The sequence below is a fragment of the Lagopus muta genome, chromosome 4 (assembly GCF_023343835.1).
Source record: "Lagopus muta isolate bLagMut1 chromosome 4, bLagMut1 primary, whole genome shotgun sequence".
Taxonomy (NCBI): Eukaryota; Metazoa; Chordata; class Aves; order Galliformes; family Phasianidae; genus Lagopus; species Lagopus muta.
Window position 1 is genome coordinate 21,091,710 of NC_064436.1, and position 21,534 is coordinate 21,113,243.

The window sequence follows — 21,534 nt, forward strand, 5'->3', positions numbered from 1 at the left end:
TCCAAAATGCAACACCCAAGCTCTGATCTGTGCTGTCAGACCTCGCTTTCCTTTCTGCAATACTGAGTAAAAAATCTGGGGCAGAGATTTGCTAATTCTCACACAGAAAACCTAATCCAGGGGGGAAGAAAATATCCAGAACCAGCAGTGATACACACACAACCAGTTCTTGTAATGTCAGGTGATTTGATGTCAGCTGCTAATGCAACTAACCCAGTCCTACAAGGCTGGTAAGAAGCAAGCTGTGTTGGGCTACCCGTCACTGCTGGAAACCAGAGACATCATCTTTAACCTCAAATATACAAAAAAGGTGTAAGAGTCCATCCAGAACCTCTGATACTAGTCTGAGTGCGCTCCCTGCTAGCATCCACCTGCAATGGCAGAAATCTAAATGTCTGCCTCCATTTGCAAGAATCAGTGGTTGTCCATACCCTAGCACCTTCATTTTGTGCAAGAATGGAGTCTGGCTTGTCTATTCAAAGACATGGTTCCCATGATTTTAGTGGGATGGGGAAGAAGAAAGGCCATTGCTTCATTCAGATCTTATGAGAACAGTGCAGATAGTTTTGGAGAGTTGGTTTCATCTCTTCTCTCTCATATTCTGCCCACCTTATGGGAGAGCAACAAGCACAGCGAGCATTATGTGCAACTCTGCAGAACAGGAGGCAGAGACACTTGTGCACTTTCGTTTTAAAAAGGAAATCAGTCTGAAACTGAAAGGATAGAATTTGAAGCCCCAGGTTGAAGAGTACTGAACAAGAGATAAGGGAAAACATAAAAAATAGTATGACATAAAAGTGTGAAAAATGTCAGTACTTGATCTAAAAGCACTGATAGAATCAAAAGAATCAATCCAGAAAGTTACTAGCAATTTAGCCACAGCTTGCACGAGAAAATTAGTTTAGCTGTATCCTGCTATGATGGGAGGTGGCATGTAACCAAAGAAAGGGCAGTGACATCTCTGCTTTTTTGCTCTTCTACAAATAGATAAAGAACACATTTACAGTAACAGTAGTATGACAGACACTCAAAGAGCACAGAAAACCACTTTCATTTATTCAAAATACGCAAAAGTAAGCATGCAAATGTTTCTTATAATTTGTGAAGTAGTTTCACTACAGTCTCAAAATACCAAGTATATACTTGATAATAATTCATTTATATTACTTGCAGGATTCAAAAACCTTCCAAATTTAAAAAAGCTTCCACCTTTTTAAAAATTACTGCACACATTTTAATTTATATACTCATACATCTGTGTTTATATGTACATTTATTAAAAAAATGTTACCTTTTCAGATCCTTTTATTCAAGAAGGTTAAAAAGGTAGCATTAGAAAGCATTACTGTGTACATTCATAAGCAGAAAAAAAGCCAAATTCAGAAAGAGGAAGTAATGTGCAAATGCAGAGACAGTAAGTGACAAAATCAGGATTTCATTGCAGAATCTCTGACTTCAAAGCAAAGACTTTGAAGGTTTGCCACGTGTAAAGCTCAGAAGAAAAGGATAAGCAGAACAAAAGTCACTGGGATTGGAGTTTAGCTGAGCTAACACTTATGCTTGAGTAATTGTAAGTGATTAGGACGCTGAATCTAACCTTAACTCACAGCAGAGTACTCAGCACTGATTCAGTACTAAATTTAATGGACATAATGAACCATTATCATCACATCCAGGAGTATGGTACATTTTCTTTGATTATTTCCACAGACTACCCAAAACTCAAGTCCACTTAGCTTGTGAAGTCTGATGAGAGCACAGCCTGAGGTAATACAGACAGAAAAACAACACAGAGAAGATTAGTTCAGGCTTGATTTAACAAGGAAAAGTAAAGTAGTACCACAATGGCAGAAAAGGTGGTGGGTGCTTTTTTGAAGCAGGTAGGCAGGTTGTTCATTTTAAAGGCAGCGTAGGATTGTCACTTATTTGGAGTAAAAATATGCTACAGGGTCCTTTTTAACATCTTTCTAGAGAGGAGTATCATAGTTCCACATAAATAAAACCAGAGTATGAGGACAAACATTCAGAAAGCATTTTTTTTTTTTGATGTGACTGCAATATTTTTCTTCCTTACCTTTTAGTGCACTCTGTTCTGAATCTAATCTGTTTTAAATCACATTCAAAACTGGATTTTGAGATAATTGATAGTACCATGTCAGCTAAATGATTAATTCAAATTCATATTATGAATTCTGGCATAATCAGAATCAGCACAGAACCATGTAATCCAGTTCCCCAAGTGACATTGTCTCATATTTACTGAACGCAGATATTTTCTCAATGAAAACAAACCCAAAATCTTTTGAGTTCAATTAACATCCCAGGTGCAGCAAAACTGTATTACAGTAGTTCATTTTTTAAAGCAATAATTTATCAGAATACTTCTTAACGCTTTTTTCATAACATGGAAATATTTTCAAGAGAAAAAAAAAGGATGAAACATTCAATTGTTTATAGGTGATTCGAGAAGAAAAAAAAAATCCACTCTAACCTAAGGTAGCTGGTCACCTTTTCAGAAAGAGCAATATATTTGATATTGCACAGGACAAATAACTTGTAAGAAATCATGAAATGAATTGGTGTTTTTTAGTTGTCTTTTTTTTTTTTTTTTTTTTTTAAGAGCAATGTACTTCCTAGAAGCATGTAGACTTGGTTTCTGTATTTTCAATATTGTTATAGCTGTTCAGATTTGTTCACTGAGTCTTGGAAGTGCAAAGATGGTTTACTGGTTAAGGAGAATGTTTTCAATGCATTTAACGTGGACAATTCAGCATCTTATGGTTAAGTTCAATTAACAGCTTAATCCAATATGTTACAACAAGAAAAAGCAGAACAAAAACCCACCACATAGAAAGAAAGTTCTAACATATTTTTTCAAAAATGTAGTTGGGCATTTGTGACAACTAAAACTGCACTTCCAGATGTATGGCTGTGTCACCAGATTGCAGAGCCATTTAGGCATCCCTCAGAAATAATGCCTAGGATCATGGAGACTCTGATGTTATTCTAATTTAGGTGATTTTAAAAAAAGCAGGGATCTCCCAAGTTATTTAATCTTATGAGCTATTAATTGCACGCGGCAATGGAAAGGAGTATTTTTTTTACTGAGTTGTTTATGAATCCAATTTAAAAGCCATTATATGGCTATATGTAGATGGCAGTGAATTTCTTTTTAAAGACATCGTACTACGTCTAAAGACAACAGGTTGTTGTCTGAAACATGACCTTGTGGGGAATAAGGATTGTAGCCACTAAATAACAAAAGGAGTTTGTTTGCTTTTTTCCTCCACGGCCATGAAAAAGAGTAATTCAGCCTTTTTCAGCCAGTACTTCAGCTAACCTTTAGAGGGCTCAGCTGGCAGGCATGGCCATCTTCTGGCAACCTTAAAAAAAAAGCGGAGGTGTGACACACCTACATAAAACTGCCTCGGCAGCATCAAGATGGCAGAAGAAAATGGCATTAAAGTCAGCCTTGAAGGTGTAAACCTCAGATGCACCGAGACTGGATAAGCATCCTCACTGCCCCATGAATGAGAAATATATGAGCTAGATAGACAGTTCGGTGAACGTAAGGAAAATATTGAGAAAGAGTAATAAAAGACTGAGCTCCCGAGTTTAACCTCTGGCTGACAGGTCGCCAACAAGCAACACAGAGGTGGAACAGTCACAACTCATTCCATCTATGCGGAGCTGGCAGTCACTTTGACTTAGTTCGCTCCTTGTATGAAGTCAACACCATTGCATTTTTATGTCATGGAGGTTGTTAGATATGAATAAAAACAGGCATGTGAACTCTCTCCCTGCTCGCTTCTACTCATAAGCTAGTGGCTAGCACAATCCCAAAACTGTCTAATAAACTGCGTCTGGGGATAAAACAGGAATACTCTTACACATCAAAAAGAGTTCTATCTCAAATTCAGTATTCTTGCAAACTGTCTTCCAGAAAATTACTAGCACTGTAGGCATTAAACCCATGTCTGCTGAGGACCCACCAGATCCTGAAATCTTCAGAATTCATTTTTATGTTTATGAAGCACTGACATGAAATTTAAACAACCAGCTATTTGGTGTCTTCGAGCTTTTCTGTAGGAACAAAAAGGCTTGTGTCTATAGGTTCTCCTCAGTCCATCATATCTTCTGCTGTACTTTCACAGAGTAAATTTCAATTTTTAGTAAAATAGTTAAGTCGAAAGGAGAGTGGGCAAAAAGAGTTACAGCCACAAAAACATGAACCCATTTGCCCATCATCCATTTATTTCCTGCAACTTCTCCACACCACAAGATATATGAATTCCACAAAATTACTCAGGGAATAAATCTAGGACCAGGACTTCTGCTAAGTCCCCCACGATTTTGCATCTCTAAACAGAATCAATGAAAGACAGCTGAGGCAACACACAGTTTATCTGTGGGGCAAATAAGAGTGTGGGAACAACAGACGTCTTTACCCATTTTTACAACAAGTCTTCCTACAACCTTAGTCAACATTCTCTTATTAATTTGATTTTTATGGCAAAGATGTTTCATAGCATTTACATGATTTAGGAGCACCAGTCCTGTTACAACTTGTGAGGATTTGAGCTGTAGGGCACCTTTCCAAAAATTTCAAGCTATAAAATGGAGAAACAATCATTGCTTTCTGTCTTCTAACTACACTGATACAAGGACTAAAAGGAATATCTAGTACTGTCCCTGCATGAACTCCTCACTCTTCCAAGGCTCGAGAGGCTAATATAGCCTTATCATGACTTCAGGTCAAAAGATTGAGTCTAATGGACCACTGAAAGGAATTAATTTCAGAGCTCAGGACCTTTAATTGAGAGCAGATGGTGCCTACTCCCTATAAATTTAAAGTCTGGGGCCTGTTAACAAAAGCATCTAATCTCATCTCAATTGCCATAAGCAGTCAGGATCCAGCAATATTGAGTTTACAAAACAATATAAAAATCTCCTACAACTCTACTGAAAGCAAACAAGCAGCAAAGACAGTTAATGAAAAAGACATCTTATGTTCTCTGCAGCTAAAGTAGTTAAGGGAACGAGCAGCAGAATTCCCCCGAGTGCAGCTTTTAACCAATTTTAAATATATCTCCTTTTAGAACATACAGTAATCATGCAATGAAGAACTTAGTGGCTTGAACAATTCTAGTCAACTGTGTATGGAAGGTGACTGGATACCATCCATGCAATCAGATACTGATGACATAGACTGTTGTCTTCCAAGTCATTTTGAGCTAGGTACCTTCAAAATTTTGAATATATAAAAGACATTCAAAGATGATAAAATATTTTGACTCATTAAATAACCTTCTCCAATAGCAAGCAGAAAAGACAACTCAAATGTCCTGCAATAACTTACTTTTGCCAAAAAGGATCTTGAACATCTAATTTCTGCTATTTTTCAACAAACTACACAGGTGACCTGTTTAGTTCAGTGAAACCAACTGCAATAAGAAATTATAGTTTTGTAAGGAATTCTTCTTTAAACTGTCTGTCCCAGGTGCAGATTGAGACCAGCAAGTACATCATTAGCAATGATATAACATTTGATTTATAACTATAAAGCAGCTTACAGGTGTACCGCATTTATGAAAGAACTTCTTTCTTCAGCATATAGTAGGTCAGCGGTGGAGTGCATAACATCAGAATAACTTTCCTTTGCCTGTGTTCATGACTGCATACAGATTCATTATGGACACGCTTTGAAGTTTCTAGATCATTTGAAGAAGAAACCTGCCTTTCACCCCTTATGATAAATCTATACAAAAAAAAAGTATGTATGAGCTATAAAAAAAAAAACAAAAAACAAAAAAAACGTGTTAGAAAAGATCTTGTAAGGATAATATGCACACACATGCTTGTTTACACATCTATTTTACCCCAAAGGGTAGACAGCGATTGCAATATGGTCAGCCAGAGCAGTCAGCCTGTTGGCTTTACTCTGCAGTGGCCTGACAGTGTGTAACATCTTCCCGAGTAAGTTGCTGCAGAGGTGGAAGCACTCACATTTTGTCTCAGATGTACCCACTCAGCAGTCACAGTACCCAAGGGAGGGCTCAGCAAACAGCTGCACAGAGCCTCCGACCCTAAGAAAACTGCCAACCACTGTGGATGCTCTCACTTAGGATGTAAGATACATCTGTTAACTATTTGTGTATTCAAAAGTTTATCTGTAATTGATTCACACTGTTCTCCTTACTTTTCCTAATTCTCTTATAACTAGGAAATAAAAAAATAAAGAATTGAAACATGATCTTGGTAAGTATTTTGCAAATTCCAAAGCATCGTGCAGAATCCTGGCCTGACATGTAATGAATGCAGCAGGCATCAAAGGCTCTTCCACTGAAACGTTCTGAATGTGAAGGGAGACAAAATGATTCTTCTTCATGTCACTGTGCCAATAACACACGTCTCTATAATGCACAGGTGAAAACAACAGCCAACTAGACACAAAGCTTATATGATTTACCATCAAAGTGCTGTTCTCAATAAGTGAGGGAAAAAAACAACAAGCACAGAATCACAGAATCACAGAATCACCCGGGTTGGAAGGGACCCCAAGGATCATGTAGTTCCAACCCCCCTGCCTAGCAGGGCCACCAAACATACATATTCAGATCAGGTTGCCCAGGACCCCGTCCAGCCTGGCCTTAAACACGTCCAAGGACGGGGCATCCACAACCTCCCTGGGCAGCCTGTTCCAGGGCCTAACCACTCTCCTAGTAAAGAACTTCCCCCTAACATCCAACCTAAATCTTCCCTCCTTCAACTTAAAACCATTTCCCCTAGTCCTGCTGTTGTCAGCCCTTTTGAAGAGTTTACTCCCCTCCTGGGTGTAGGTTCCCTTCAGGTATTGATAGGCTGCAATGAGGTCACCCCGCAGCCTTCTCTTCTCCAGGCTGAACAAGCCCAACTCCCTCAGCCTGTCCTCATAGGGGAGGTGCTCCAGCCCCCTGATCATCTTAGTCGCCCTCCTCTGGACCCTTTCCAAAATCTCAATGTCATTGAGATTTGAGATTGAGATTGTCAAAGCATTGCTGTTTCTTAACAAACATGTCCTTTCCTGAGGGACTTGAATCGCATCTTTTTCCAATCTGAACTGAGAAGAAAATCTTAAATTTTGCCAACAAATCAGGCAGATCATATAAATGAAATTTCTAACAAGTTCAACAGATACATTGTTTTAATAACTGTAAAAGGAATTAATTTCCAAATTTCACTTGGTATTTAACTTCAAGCTGAACAGTCATCTGGCAAAAATAGAACTTTCCACCCAGAAAAATAAAAAATAAATCTACACATGGGTTTAGTAACAGCTTTTAAAGAGTTGTCTATTTCAAAAGCATTTAAGGCCATTTTTATTAAAAAAGAATCTTGACAACTTCAAGTCTGCGCTTAATTCCTCCATCTAATATTTGACCACCATACAAAAACAGTAACCTAGCACTGCTACTGATCTTCTGACAGTAATCCAGCCTGCATTCACTTTAAAGACAAAATCACTGTTAGATTATTTCTTAATGATGTTATATTGAATTCTTCAAGAAATTGCAATTAAAATCTTAATTCAAATAAAAATCATAAAGTCTCCTAAACAACTGAATATGAATGCCCACACTCTATAAAGAACTATTATTTAGACTTTATACCATTACTTTAGTTTTGCCTAATAATTATATAAATATATATATAAGCTTGTATCAGTATGTTCATACGTATACACATACCCTTACATCCATGTAACTAAGAGATGAAGGAAGCAGTGGCAGAGAAAGTTGCTTTCAAATGACAGTAGATGAAACAATCTAACAGCTCTGACAAGTTGTTTTTTTTTTTTTCTTTTTATTCCAATGATAATTACATCAATAAACCTGATTCAGCAATTCTGTTGCTCTCTAATTCATTAATTAAAACAATTTACTGCTACCACTGTGATTTTTTCAAGGACATCAAAACAACATTCCAAATCAAAACAGCAGAGATCATCAGTTTATAGATGTGCAAAGCATGCTTTGCTTTCATGGCTACCTCACAATTAAAACATTTATGACTCAAATGAAAAAGAACTGTTTTCTTTCAGATTTCCTTGTGTAAGCACATCTAGAACACATTTTGTTTAGGGGTTCTAACGGCAATAATTGTAGAGCAAGCTTAAAATGAATTTACCAAAAGTTAACTATTTACAATTTGAAGAACAATTAAGATATTAATATTATAACAAACCGCAGAGCTACTTTCTTATAGCCTTTGTTTTCTAAATCCATTTCCTGTGAGTAATTTTTGGGTCAAATGATAACACGCTTGACTTACTGAAAATAAAACCCGAGGGAAGCTGAACAAGTTCTTCTGTTCATCCTCTCCCACAAAGCAGGACTGATGGGAACTATGCTGACAAGCTGACCAAAACCAATTTGAAAATGTTTTGGAAAGTATTTTAGATGATGAAATATTTGCACGGTCCTCAGCAATCTCTTTCGCTAAATTCTCCTTGGAGCTACATTGTCTGAGCTAGCTTCTTTCCACTACTTGCATCATTTGCAATGGACCTTTTCCTAGTGTCTTCAGTGTAAAACTCCTGACCGTTCTCGTAAACCTTTCCCTAGGCTTCTTGTTGGCTGGCATTTGCATCAAAATGCAGTGCCAATGCCAGTCAGAGATGCAGCATTTCTGTCTTGGCACTGCTGAGTGCAGTAGTAGGATTACTTCAGCTGTACCGCATATAAATGACATGCTTTGAGGTCGTGGAAGAAACCCTCACATGTCACAGAAAACCTTGCCAACAAATGTTTACACTTCACTCTAACCTGGCTACGTGGGAGAAATGCAGAAACACTTCCTAGGCACACAGGTCTGGGGACAGGAAAGTCAGTTCAATCCCAGGTTCAATACCAGCTGAGAAGCACCATAGCAGAGGAAGAGCTGTTAGTAACACCCCAGCTGGGCATGCACGAGACCAGGGAACCAGATGGAAGATGTGTGTGGGTACTGACAGAGTCAATTAATTACACAGATCCTTGGAGATTCATGGCAATGGGAGGAGGTTCCCGATGATTTTTTAGAAGGTAGAAGTCATTTCATCTTCAAGAGATAGAGTATGTGAGCAGGTAGAGGCAGTCAGCCTCACTCCTACTCTCCAGGGACAATTACTGAACGAATACTGCTGAAATTATCCTTCCAGGGATCCAGGAGAAGAAAATGCTTGAGAACAGCCAGCATGGATTTACCAAAAGCAGATCATTCCCAAATAACTCGACTGCAGCCTATGATCTGTCTTAGCAGACAAAGGGAGACAAGTAGATGACATTTTCTCTGGACTTTAGCAAGGTTTTCAGCATTGTCTACTATAGCATCCTGATAGTTAAGCTGGAGAGAGATGAATTGGCCAGGTGGGTTACAAATGCAGTGTAAGGAAAACTGTTCGGATAATCAGGCAGAAAGAATAGCACTCAGTATCTCAAAGACAAACTGTTGGCACTAAATAACTGCCTTCTTCAGGGGCTAATACTGGGGCTGATGCTGTTTTATGTTTGTATTACATTTAACGTGTTGAGAATGAATAGGATGAAACGTGCCCTCAGCAAGTTTGTGGATGGTGCCAAGTTGCAGAGAGTGATCAACATGCTGCAGGGCAAGACTGCCTTTCAGAGGGATCTCAACACGCTGTGAGAGTGGGCAGAAAGCAGCTCATGAATTCCAAAGACAGAGTAACCTCATCTTACAGTACTAGCTGTGAATCTGCTGGAAAGCAGCTTTGTAGTAAAGGACCTGGGGCGTCAACCTAAACAAGAAGTTGAGCAGGAGTCAGTAGCGTGCCCTTGCCACAATAACAACTAACCCCGTGGCAGGCTGCCTTCAGAATACCAGCCAGCACACTCTTGGAAGTGAGTAGTTCCTATTTGTTCAGAACTTGAAGACCACATCTGGAATATAATATCCACTTTGGGGCTTCCCAGTATTCATATGATGCTGACAAACTGGCATGATTTCAGCAGAAGCTGAAAAAGGTGACCAGAGTGATGAACCATACAACCCAAGGAGAAGCTGAGAGCACTGTGTTTGTTCAATCTGGGGAAGGTAAAAAGTGGAAATATAACTTCAGTGTTCCATGACCTACAGCAGCGGTTAAAGCTACAGCAAATAAAATTCTGATTAGATATAAAGGAAAAAAAAAAAAAAAAAAAATCACAAAGAAGCTGGCAAAGCATAGGAACAATTGCCCAGAAATTATGTAGAAATCTCTCTTGGAAATTTTCAAAACTCAACTGAATAAAGCCTCAAGCAACATCATCTAAATTAATGTTAGTCCAGCTCTGAGCAGATGGTTGGGCCATATGACCTAAAATATCATTCTAAACTGAATTATTCTATGATTTTTTGAATGACAGTGATCCAGCCACGTGTCTTTCACGTTTTGATAACTGATTATTCTCATGTAAACATAAGTCTTAGCACTAGTATTTACTGAACTATATTTCTTCATATGGAGTCATTTTCCCCAGCTTTCACGCTGTACTACTAAGTGATTTTTTTCCAGGTTACAATGTTCGGTTTGTATTATCCAAGCCATTAAGAAAATCTATGCCACTGAATGTGGAGCACTACTTGATTCAGCTTGCCAGCTCATGAAATAGTATTAATTATTCTTCATGCATTTTTCCAATAATTTCTACATTTATCTTGCAATAGATGACCATGTTCCTCTGTTTAGGAGTATGTCAGGACTGAGACAAGGTCAAAAGCCTTCCTAATGTCAGAGACCTATTATGCTAGAATCTCCTTTACCAAGGAGGGGCTTACACTACCACAGAAGGGAATCAGTATCAAGTGCTCAAGTAGCTGACAAGACTTAGTTCCACATACACATGTTTTATTGTTACAAAGCATAAACTTCTAAAGCTCTTTCTTGCATGACGTTACCTGGCTAACTGTTCAGAACAGTTTCTTCTCCTTTCCCTTTCCCTTTATGGAGTTGTCCTTTCTATTTTTTTTTTTATTTTTGCCTTCTGGAACCATATCCTCCTCAGCAATGTCTCAGACGTGAGTCATAAAAAGCCCAGGGGCTATAAGCGCTTTATACATGCAGGACAATTTTTTTTACTTAGGTAACCTCTAATCCTTTATTTAATAGTACAAATATCAACAACATGATCAGTTACTTTCCAAGCAAATGCTGAAACAAAAACAAGAAAGCTTATGAATAATATATTACCAGTCTTCCTGCATTGCTGAGTAATAAATTAACTCTTTGATGTATACAAACATGAATGCCAAGAAAAGGAGTGCATCTTCACTTTATTGCCTATTATATCTTATAATTGAATCATGGAACTATAGAATGGTTTGAGTTGGAAGGGACCTTAAAGATCATCCAGTTCCAACCTCATTGTATAGACATCTTCCACTAGACCACGTTGCCCAGGGCCCCATCCAACCTGGCCTTGAACAGTTCCAGGTACGGGGCATCCACAGCTTCCCTGGGCAGCCTGTGCCAATGCCTAACCACCCTCTAAGTAAAGTACTTCTTCCTTGCAACTAATTTAAAATTCCCCTCTTTTTGTTTACAGCTTCTTTTCCTGTTACTACTCCCACTGACAAAGAGTCCCTCTCCATTTTTTCTATAGACCCCCTCAAGAACTGGAAGGCTGCAATGATGTTTTCCCAGAATCTTCTCTTTTGCAAGCTGAACAACTCCTATTCTCTCACTCTCTTCGTAGCCTCTTTCATTTGTATCTTTGTAAAATCCTCCTATGGATTCTGACCTTGCCTCCATTTTCTGTGTTTTTTTGTTGTTTTTTTTTCTTTTTTTCTCCTGAAATTCAGATCTCTTAAGAAATTCTGAGATATGCTAGATGGTCTTCAAACACCTCTTTCAACATTTCTCAACATTAGAACAATTTATCGTCTTGATAACCAAGGCTGAATTCTTTGAAATTCCCTTTTTAGATTTGCTTTCTTTGCAGAACCCGTCTAATTACTGTAAGCCGCCGTTAAGCCCACAGTTCCTGTGCATCAGATTTTGTTGGATGTATGCAGAGTGTCATCATTTGTCCTGATGTCCTATACCATCATATAATCGTAAGATGAGCTTCACTAGGATGGATCTTTGGAACCAATTTTACCTCTGAAATACAGAAGATCCAAAAATGTTATGGGAAAAGTTCATCCTAGCTGTTCCCTCTTATGGCTACCACTAGCCAAAAGAATCATCAGTGTAATTCTCGACTGATTTAACTGTTAACACTTGGAAGATTTACTGAAATATGTCCACAGATGTGCAACCATAATATAACAAGCTAAATATTGGCACAGAGGCAGAAAACGTACGACAACACTGCAGAAAACTGGGGATGACTCCTTTTGTATATGCATTTCTGTCCACGTGCATGTAACCAAAGAAAAATGCATATTCTTGTTTAGGTACTAAATATTACTTCAGAGCTGAGTTCCGTCAACAATAAAACAGATGGATTTCCTAGCCATGAAATTTCTCAGCAGTGAAGCAGGATTTAAGAGATATTGGCATGCTTAATGAGGGGTAGATAATTGCTAGATGGAATACTGTAGGAAGGAGTGAAGAAGCTGTAAATGGTGGTATGGCAGTAAGATGAATATTCAATTCATCAGATATGTGGCTGGTTTTGATAAGTAGCTTCAGCGTTTGCCTACTAGGTAGCAAGCGGCTCCTATTCAGTAGAGCTCTTCCAAGATTTGCCTTTGCATAAAGAAGGTTGTTAAACATGTGAAAATGTCCAACTCTTTCCTGAAAGATGTGCATTATTTAAGAATGCAGAGTTCAAGTACATGTTATACATGTATTGCCTTAGTGAGAACAGATTTAAAATGTCTTGACAAGTATCTTACCAATGTATTTCTTGGTTTTCAGAGATCTGAAATTCACCATTCTGGAAGGACAAGAGAGTATTAGATTCACAAGAATGTTGTCTTCAGAAATTGGCTGAGGATGGAGAAAGGAAGCAGGCAGGTGCCCAGGCTACAGATCAGATGGAAATTTTTCTTCACAGAAATCCTCAGCAATGGACATTCTGCTAGCAATATCTGCTTTTCAATAGCTGTGAAAAATGGGTCCAAGTTTCAAATCATTTATCTAACCAATTCAGAACGACTGCCTGAGGCCACAATCTCATACTCCACTCTCCATTTCTTTCTTTTTTTTTTTTTCTTTCCATTTTATCACTTCCTAATATTCTCCAATTTTTTATTTTATTTTATTTTTTTTTTTTTTGATTTAAACAAATTTCCAACAGTGCAAAACTTCACTAAACAACAAAACAAACCTTCACATACCAGTGCCAGCGCAAGCGTACACCTAGTTACTCTTTGTGGATGTGAGTATGGTCAACTACGTGGCACACACTGATCTGCAGGGTCTAACTCTCAGAAACACGGTCAATACTGCTTTGAAAGGGATAGAAAGTAGTAAGGACCTGCTTAAGATTGAAATGACTAAAATCTTTTCAAAAGTTACAACTATTGTCATAGCCTGAGCTTCACAATTGCACAAATACAAAAATGCAATGTATTAAAAAAACAACAAAACCACCAACAACAAAAAACTAAACTAAATGAAAGCACAATTTTCTAAAGAGCTGCACTTCAGGAATAACTAGCTCTATTAACCTTTGTGTTTTGACTAACATCTTCTGGATGACACAAAGTCAGAGACAGCAGTTTAATGGATTTAAAAATAATTCAAATAACTATGCAAATTCCAAGATACCTTAAAAATATAATGACCTTTAAAACAAAATGGTTATCTGAAACTTAACTGTAATTTCTTGCTCATAGTCTGCTGCATGTAAAAGATGGGCTGCTTGAATTTCAATGCCACAGCTCCTAGAATAAATACCACACATTTCTTGATGCAGCACTTTGAAAAAGAAAAGCATGCTTGTCATGCTGATCCATTTACTGATCCATTTTTTCACAATATGTTCTTTGCTGTTGTTTGTTTCCTTTTGTCTCAAAGAGAACTGCAATGAAAATGAAGAAAACTGAGAAGCACATGAGTGCTTGGTGTGCTCCAATTGATACATCATGCTGTATGTGACACTGGTAGGCTGCCCAGATTAACAGATGCAGGACCTCCTTCGGAGAGGCTGACATGACAAATCTCCCTGAACGTGAAGCCAAGAGTCATATACGGAACTTGAACAAGCTCAAAGAAAAATATTTCTTTTCAGAATGATTTACACTAAGCAATAATCTGAACCTCTGTGCTGAGAATCTATGTTTGGAAACCAGTTCTGATGTTTTCTATACAAAATCTGCTGGCATTCACTAGGATATTAACTTATTACCTATACAACAACCATTTACAACTCTATTCCTTTTTTTTTTTTTTTTCCCCAAGAAAATTTTAATTCTGCCATTATCACACAAAAGCTCAGACAGCTTTGGTAGGATCTTAGAAACACACTTGAGACCTCCAGGAATAAAAGTTAGTATTTTCAACAGATTGTTTCCTCTCATTCATTGTAATTATGCAGCAGAACCTAGAGTTTTGCCCTTCTGAGGGAGGTGCAATCTACAACTATTTCCCAAGAGCAAACATACCCAACAAACTGAAAGAAAGGAAAAGAAATTGTATTTTGATGCCAAGCTTCTGTTCTTACCTAACTGATGAGAAAGGAAAGCATAATTACAATCAGCAAATAGTTAATCCTAACTTCATAAACCCATAGGACAAGTCACAGTTATCATCGTGAACGGTACCATTAACTCCAATCAGAATGGCTTATGGCAATAGACTATTTAAAGCAGAGAGCTGCTTTCTTGGACAAGAGCAGCATCACTCAAAACCTGAGACCTTTCAGGCAAGGAAAGCAAGATCTGGTGTTGTGTTTTGCTTATTATAACCTGTTGCTCCTTACCTACTTCAGAGGTAAATATACCGCACATAAATGCGTTTATCTGTAAAACAATTCAATTGAAATTCAATCAGGAATCTTTCAAACACAGCAGAGAAGACTGGCTGAAATGGTAGTTTTGGATTCAAAGCTTTATCGTATCTGTCAGATTTTAACCACATGCTAGTGCAGCTATTAACTTCAGGCCATAAATTAAGAAAACTCGCACCTGCAGTTTGGTCCTTATATTAGAGCACCTGTGCCTGCCAGGACGGTGTTGCTTCCCTGCCTTTAAATTACATTTTTTATTCTACTGTGAGTATTTAACATACTGATTTCAACTATGTTTGTAAAATTGTTCCCGAGCCAAAACTTCCAGGTTCAGTAGAAACAAAATCCAGAGAAAAATACCAGAGAAGATTAAGCTTTTCACCACTTCCATAACATCTGCAGTGAAACGGGGACCCGTGACACAGTCTGAGTTATACATGTTTCATAGCCCTAGGGGACTTTCAAGCCATCAAAATTTCATTAGCCTCACAGCACTCCTAGTACCTCCTTAAGCTGGACTGCCGGCCTTCCTATCAATAAATAAATCAACTGTAATCCTTTTTAGTGACTAAACTCTCCTTTGAAGTTGTATCAAACATCAGACACTTTGCATGATTTTAACCACTGCAGAGTAGTGCTTTTTCTAACACGTACAGATTTCTCTCAACAAAATATAAAACAAAACTCTCGTTTTCCACTAAGAGGGGTTCTTGTAACAACATTTTTGCCCTTTTATTTTTTTAATAAGAATTATTAATTTAAGGTTTATTAATGAAGTATACCTAAGCTGAAGCAGTGACCCTCTTGGGTAAGGTATAGATACAGCTCTCTTAAGGATACTGTGTGTATATACACATGCATAAAAAATCATTAAGATAGGGTGTTATGAAAGACTCGAGGCAGTGATTTTCAGCACAGATTTCAAAAGAAAAAAAAAAAAATCAGAGGACTGCTCAACAACTTTTTTTCTAGATTGCTTTGCAGCCAAAGTACCAGGAGTAATTCAAAAGAATCTCCACTGCCAAAAGGAGTTAAGCATGTACTCCTATCCTCCCCCTTCAAAGCCTGCTTCCTGCCCATAATAAACTTTCTAAGCTTGAGACAAAGCTGTTTTGAACATGGACAGCTGCCTCCTCAGGTAGCACGCAGCGCTAATTCCAACACAAAAAGCAAAACCCCCTTTGAGGCGGATGTCATGCACAGGTGTCTTCAGCTAGAACCAGCCACCAAGGCAGGGAAAGGCAATGGCAACAACAGCTATGGCTCTGCATTCTCAAACTGAAGTTGAAACAATAAATAAGTAGGAGAAAACATTATTGCTTGCAGTTCAAAATAAAAGTGGTGTCTTTCTTTCTAAGTGTCACAACACTCATGCTGCCATTTACCACAATGTTTTAAAGCTAATGCCAGAGGGTTGAAATAAAATTGCTCCAGTTTTGGTACAGCTGAGCAGCCACATTTAATAAATTAATAAAATGAAGTTTAGACATCTAGGCAATAGCCTTTGTTCTAATTTTCATTTTTACTCATTTTTCTTTATTCATCTTAGAATCTGTCATATAGGAAGTCATGAAGTTAATAGAAAAAGCGTATTCTAGTGAAGCTGAAAATCTTCTGCAAACAAAAAGAAGTTAAAGATAAAATATTTTCTAAGATTTGTGCACTGAGCATTTAACATCACATCAGGTTCTGTTCATAACCTCGAGTTGAAGTAAAAGATTTCGCAAAGCTTTAAAAGTGAATCAAGTCAATTGCATTAACCTCCTTTCATTTAAAAAGCTAAGCCTTAATATACAATGGTCATACCCCACATCCTGCAAAGCTGCTGTTTGGATTTATTTGCAGATTTTAATTGCACAATAATCTAGTCCCCTAGGCACAAAGGTCACACGTCCATCTTCACCACAATTCCAATTGCTCTCATAAGCTAGTAAGTTTAAAGCACGATCAAATTTGTTTTCCAATCACATGAGTCCTGTTAATAAGCCATTCTTTGTGTTCATTCATTCGTTCTAAGATTCTGCAACTTCTCTGAGATGTCTTAAAAGAGGAGTTTACAATGAAACCTTTGATTGCAAGCTGGCCTCAGGGATCAACTTTATCACCACTTACTTTGCTGCTTCCCAAAGGGTAACAGGTGAAATGGCCCAAGATAAAACAGAGCTAATCTTTTTTTGTGATGAAACTCTTCCAAAATTACAGCCAAAACATCAAGCCCAAAGCTTTTATTAGTTAGGACTGATAGTGAATATTGACTTTTCTGGGAAGGAGAGGAAAAAAAAAGTAGATAAATAATTCAAGGCCATTCCTTGAACTTTTAATGACTTGAAATGATTGAGTGCCAACCATGACAGCAAATAAAACATTGATTTATATACGTGCAAATGTGTAAGAACTTACCATTTTCACTGTCGGACTTGTTCTCGTGTTCGGTATCAGTCAGAGTGAGGGCTGAGTTGGAACGACTCGACAGACAGGAGCTGCGCCCTGACTTGACCCCCCTGCCCCAAAGTCTCATGGCATGCTCTGGAGACATCACTCCTTCATTTTCAGTATCAGCATCTGACCCTGCACTGATAGAGTAACCTCTGTGGGGGAGCCCCATTTCCGCACAAAATGCCAGTCCTCGACGAGTTGCTGGTTCACAAACTCCTAACTGCCTTAGGGTAAAATTCTGTCCTGATTAGGGGAAAAAAAGATAACAGAAGGTGAGAATTTAAAAAAAATAAATAATAAATTAAGAAGTTAGAAGTAAAAACTCTTTACGTGTCTTATTTTCTCAGGCATCACATAAGCTGTTTTGTCAAAACTCTGTAGGTACTACAATCAAGTGATTCCCTCTGTCTCCAGCTCTCTGCAGTGCCCCTTTCCCTTCTGAGAACCTTAGTACTACTTTGGCAACTGCTTCAACACATCAAAAGTGTCCTCATGTAGGAAAGAAACGTAACAGAACCTGCAAATGGAGAGAAGCTAATTTGGCACATGGAAGGATCAGAAGTAAATGGCAAGCTTTTCTTTCCTTTTTTTTTTTTTTTTCTTCTTCTTACTTTTTTGAAGTGTGAAGCAGTAGAAGGTATTTGTCAGAATTGCCTTTGTTGTCCTGACTAAAGAGGCCTACGCAACAGGATATTTCCTGTACAGACTTCACCTAGTGTGGCACTGGAAAAATTAAATGGGAGCACAACCCCCATGGAGCTCTCTGCTCTCCTTTAATGCACAAATGTAAACAAACAGGAATGCTGCCTCCCATTACCTGCAGCTCTGTGGTAAGATGGCATTTTCTGTCACTGAATTCAGGCTTTTACTGCTGAAGCAGAGCCTGCACATTTTAAGCAGACTTTCAAGCCTCTGTTTTGGGGCAGAGCAAGAGACATAAGCGAATCCCAAATGATTGTATTAATAAATTAGGTGCGATAAACTCATGACACTGCAGTAACTTAGAAGTGTCTAAGTTATGTGACACTCAAAAATGACTGCCTTTTTAACGGCTGTGTCTTCATCCTACTTTTATGTCTGTAGATTTAAGACACTGTATGATATATAGACACTTTGCAAAGCTCATTTGCATGCCAGCACCCATAATGCTTTTCCATTCTGGCTCACAGTTTTCTGATAGCTCTGGGAACAAATCAGAATACATGCTCAATTTTTGTATCTGATAGGCATCCTAAGTGCCCCAAAATTAGTCATTTATAAATACATGAGAATATGTGTTTGTAACACTGTTAAAGCTTATAATACAGCAAAACCAGACTCCCCTCAAATAAAAACTAATAGAAAAAATACAAAAGTGTAATTAATTCCTGAAATATTAAGAGTTTAAGCACGTCAATAGGCAAGACATTAAGTGATCCAATTAATTACTTTATTGCTGTGGTCACACAAAGTGGTCACTAAGTGTCACTGACTCTGCAGTCAGAACCATAAATGAATTCTGTAAGCAAGTTTCATAAATAATGAAAATCAGTTACTACCATTAGGTACAAAGCTAACTAAAGTTATTTGCTGCTGTAAATAAGGATTTGAGAAGAAAAGCCACTGGGGAGGTGCATATCTAAGCAAATACAAAGTGAGAAGATACATCTATGACTAGGGCCAGACTGTACAAAGAGTACATGCAATATGCTATATGTGGACTGGCTGTACCTTGCCATTTAAAAACAGTCAGGCCACATGAACGCTCAGGTTTTGTGAGAGACGAAACTAAGAAGGGAAGTAAACAGGCCAAACAAACTGCCCAGCTGTAGCAGCAGGCAGAGCAGAACAAAAGGAGGGGCCTACAACATATCTTTTTTTGTCAGTGTTTTGGCAAATTTAAGGTAGGGATGACAGCCTGGCCTCTGGTGTTATGTGTGGGATACATCATTACAGGAATCTGTTATTCCAGCATCTCTGCAGATGAACCAAAGACAGGAGAAGCCAATATGCAGGTGTGTGAGCATCCACTGTTGCAGATGCAGCCCTGGGTTTGTCCTAAAAACAATGTTAAAGGAAGCAAAATAGAAAGAGGTGGCCCCCACTGACAACAAGACTGCTTGAGTCAGTAATCAAGCAGCTGCTGACCTCCAGGCTACGAGGTTACGTGATACACCTATGGACCTGATATCTCCCAGGCTGAGCTGGGGGCTACAGCAGGATTGTGCTTGTAGCCAGCTCCAAGGGCAATGGAGGTCAGCCACAGTAGCACCCAGCTCTGCAGAGCATTGCCCTGCACACCCAGCATCAGCCACCCTGGCAGACACTGTGTTTTGAAGAGACTACTGAGTCCTTTTACTTTTATTTCCTATTTTAATGACTATTTTTATGCTCTTAAGCAGACTAATATTTATTTCCAAGAGAAACTCCTTCAGGCACTCCACATGAAAACCCACAGTGACTTTCTCAGGCTCAGTTCCAGGCACAATGGACCACCTATCCACTGCTTATGAGTTTTATTTTTTACAACAGCCTGCTTTCACCTCCTTTCTGCTTTTTCACCCCTCTTTGGAATGACATGAGAACCAAAACTGAATGTTACAGGGCCAAAGCAAAGCTCCAGTGCAATTCTGGATGCAGAAAAGGGGTTGTTTACTACTCTCTCATCACATACAATACTTTAAAGCTCTTTCACTACACTGGAGTTGTACAGCATTCCCCAGAAATGCTGTAACAGCTTTAGAAACATCAGGCTCAATCATCTCCTGAATTAAAGCTTTCCTAAAAGCTTCACTAAGAGGATTGCACACTATATAAGTTGCCTACACAAATGAAAAACAAACAAAGTTGACATGGAAAAAATATGTATTTGTGTAGGAATTTATGTCCCAAAGGAAATCATACATATGTAATGCAAAGATTTTACATCCTCTTAAGATTCCCTGAAATTTTCAGGATCCAGGAGATGCTGAACAAGGCTGGGGCACAGAATTAATGGGCTGCAGACTGGAACAGGGGCTTTTACCTGCTAGGGAACAATGCTACCAAAAAAACTGAAAAGAAATTTGTAGGGGCTCAGTGGAAAAAAGAGTATGAAGACAGGATGTTCTCCCTCCTGTGTTCTTAACATTTCTAATTAACCTTTCCAGGAAGACTTCAACGTGAGGGATTTAATCATCAGTTTCTTACACTATACACACATTTGTAAATTCTCCCACTGACAATAGGTGCCTCAGCATTTCATAATGACTTAAAAGCAACTTGGAGAATTTGTAATGAACTAATTTCAGAGAAGAAAATGTAGAAGAAAGAGTAAATAGATACGAATAAAGCTTTGAGGGCTTTTTTCCCTTTTTTTTTTTCCTTCCTTTACAAGTAGTATGAAGTGTAAAATGGAAAAAAAAATAAATTAGACATGATGTTTCAATGAAACTTGTTTTGGAGACAACTCTGGAGCTTGGGGGCCATTCACAGTGGTGTTTGGCTTTAAAAACTGATAACAATGTTATTATCATTCCACCATTACATATTGCCATTTCCCTTGACTAGGAATATAAATTTACAGTTAGTGTAAGGAATGAATGCTGACATCATCCACATGTCCAGATGAACAAATCAAGAACACAACTTAAAGATACCTTTCAGCTTGTACAGCAATCACTGTTAACAACATGGTATCTGCCAGCTGCAAACTCACCTGAATGATTGGTGCATCTCTAATCATGTTAAATTCATATCAGGCCATAATTTTAACACACATATACATGAATTTCTCTGCCAGATTGTATTTTTGTTGTATTTGTATTTGTCTAGAACAACAATTTTTAAAGCAAATAGTGATGGATGTATGACACATGATTTTTGGGTGTAGACAAAGCACATACGCGTATATAAGCTAGAGTTCACTTGTAATAAACGCCATTTTGCTGTTCACCATATTGGTGTGCATGTCCAGTGATTTGGCCCTGGCCCTATCGTGGCTGGTATCATAGATCCTTAACACCGCCTAGTGCATACATAAGTGCAATATATGCAAAAGTTACACATTCTTTTACTAAGTCGGGATTTCACAGCTGAAATTAAATGGCAACCTGCTCTACTTGCTCTACTGCAATATTGGTTTCAATGGCCTAAATTGGAGATGTTATTTAAAGGTGCCTACAGTAATTGAAGCTTCAAGTTGGACACGTTATCGTGGAAA

At 38.2% G+C, this 21,534-nt stretch overlaps 1 protein-coding gene across 4 annotated transcripts in view; it reads right to left on the reverse strand.

Annotated features, from left to right (window-relative positions):
• TENM3 (teneurin transmembrane protein 3) overlaps positions 1 to 21,534 on the reverse strand; it is a 1,260,835-nt gene that overhangs the window by 277,152 nt on the left and 962,149 nt on the right. For all 4 annotated transcript variants that reach the window (XM_048943303.1, XM_048943305.1, XM_048943306.1 and 1 more), the window contains one exon: positions 17,319 to 17,597. In XM_048943303.1, coding sequence (XP_048799260.1) covers positions 17,319 to 17,597 — 279 coding nt within the window. The remainder of the gene's footprint in view (positions 1 to 17,318; positions 17,598 to 21,534) is intronic.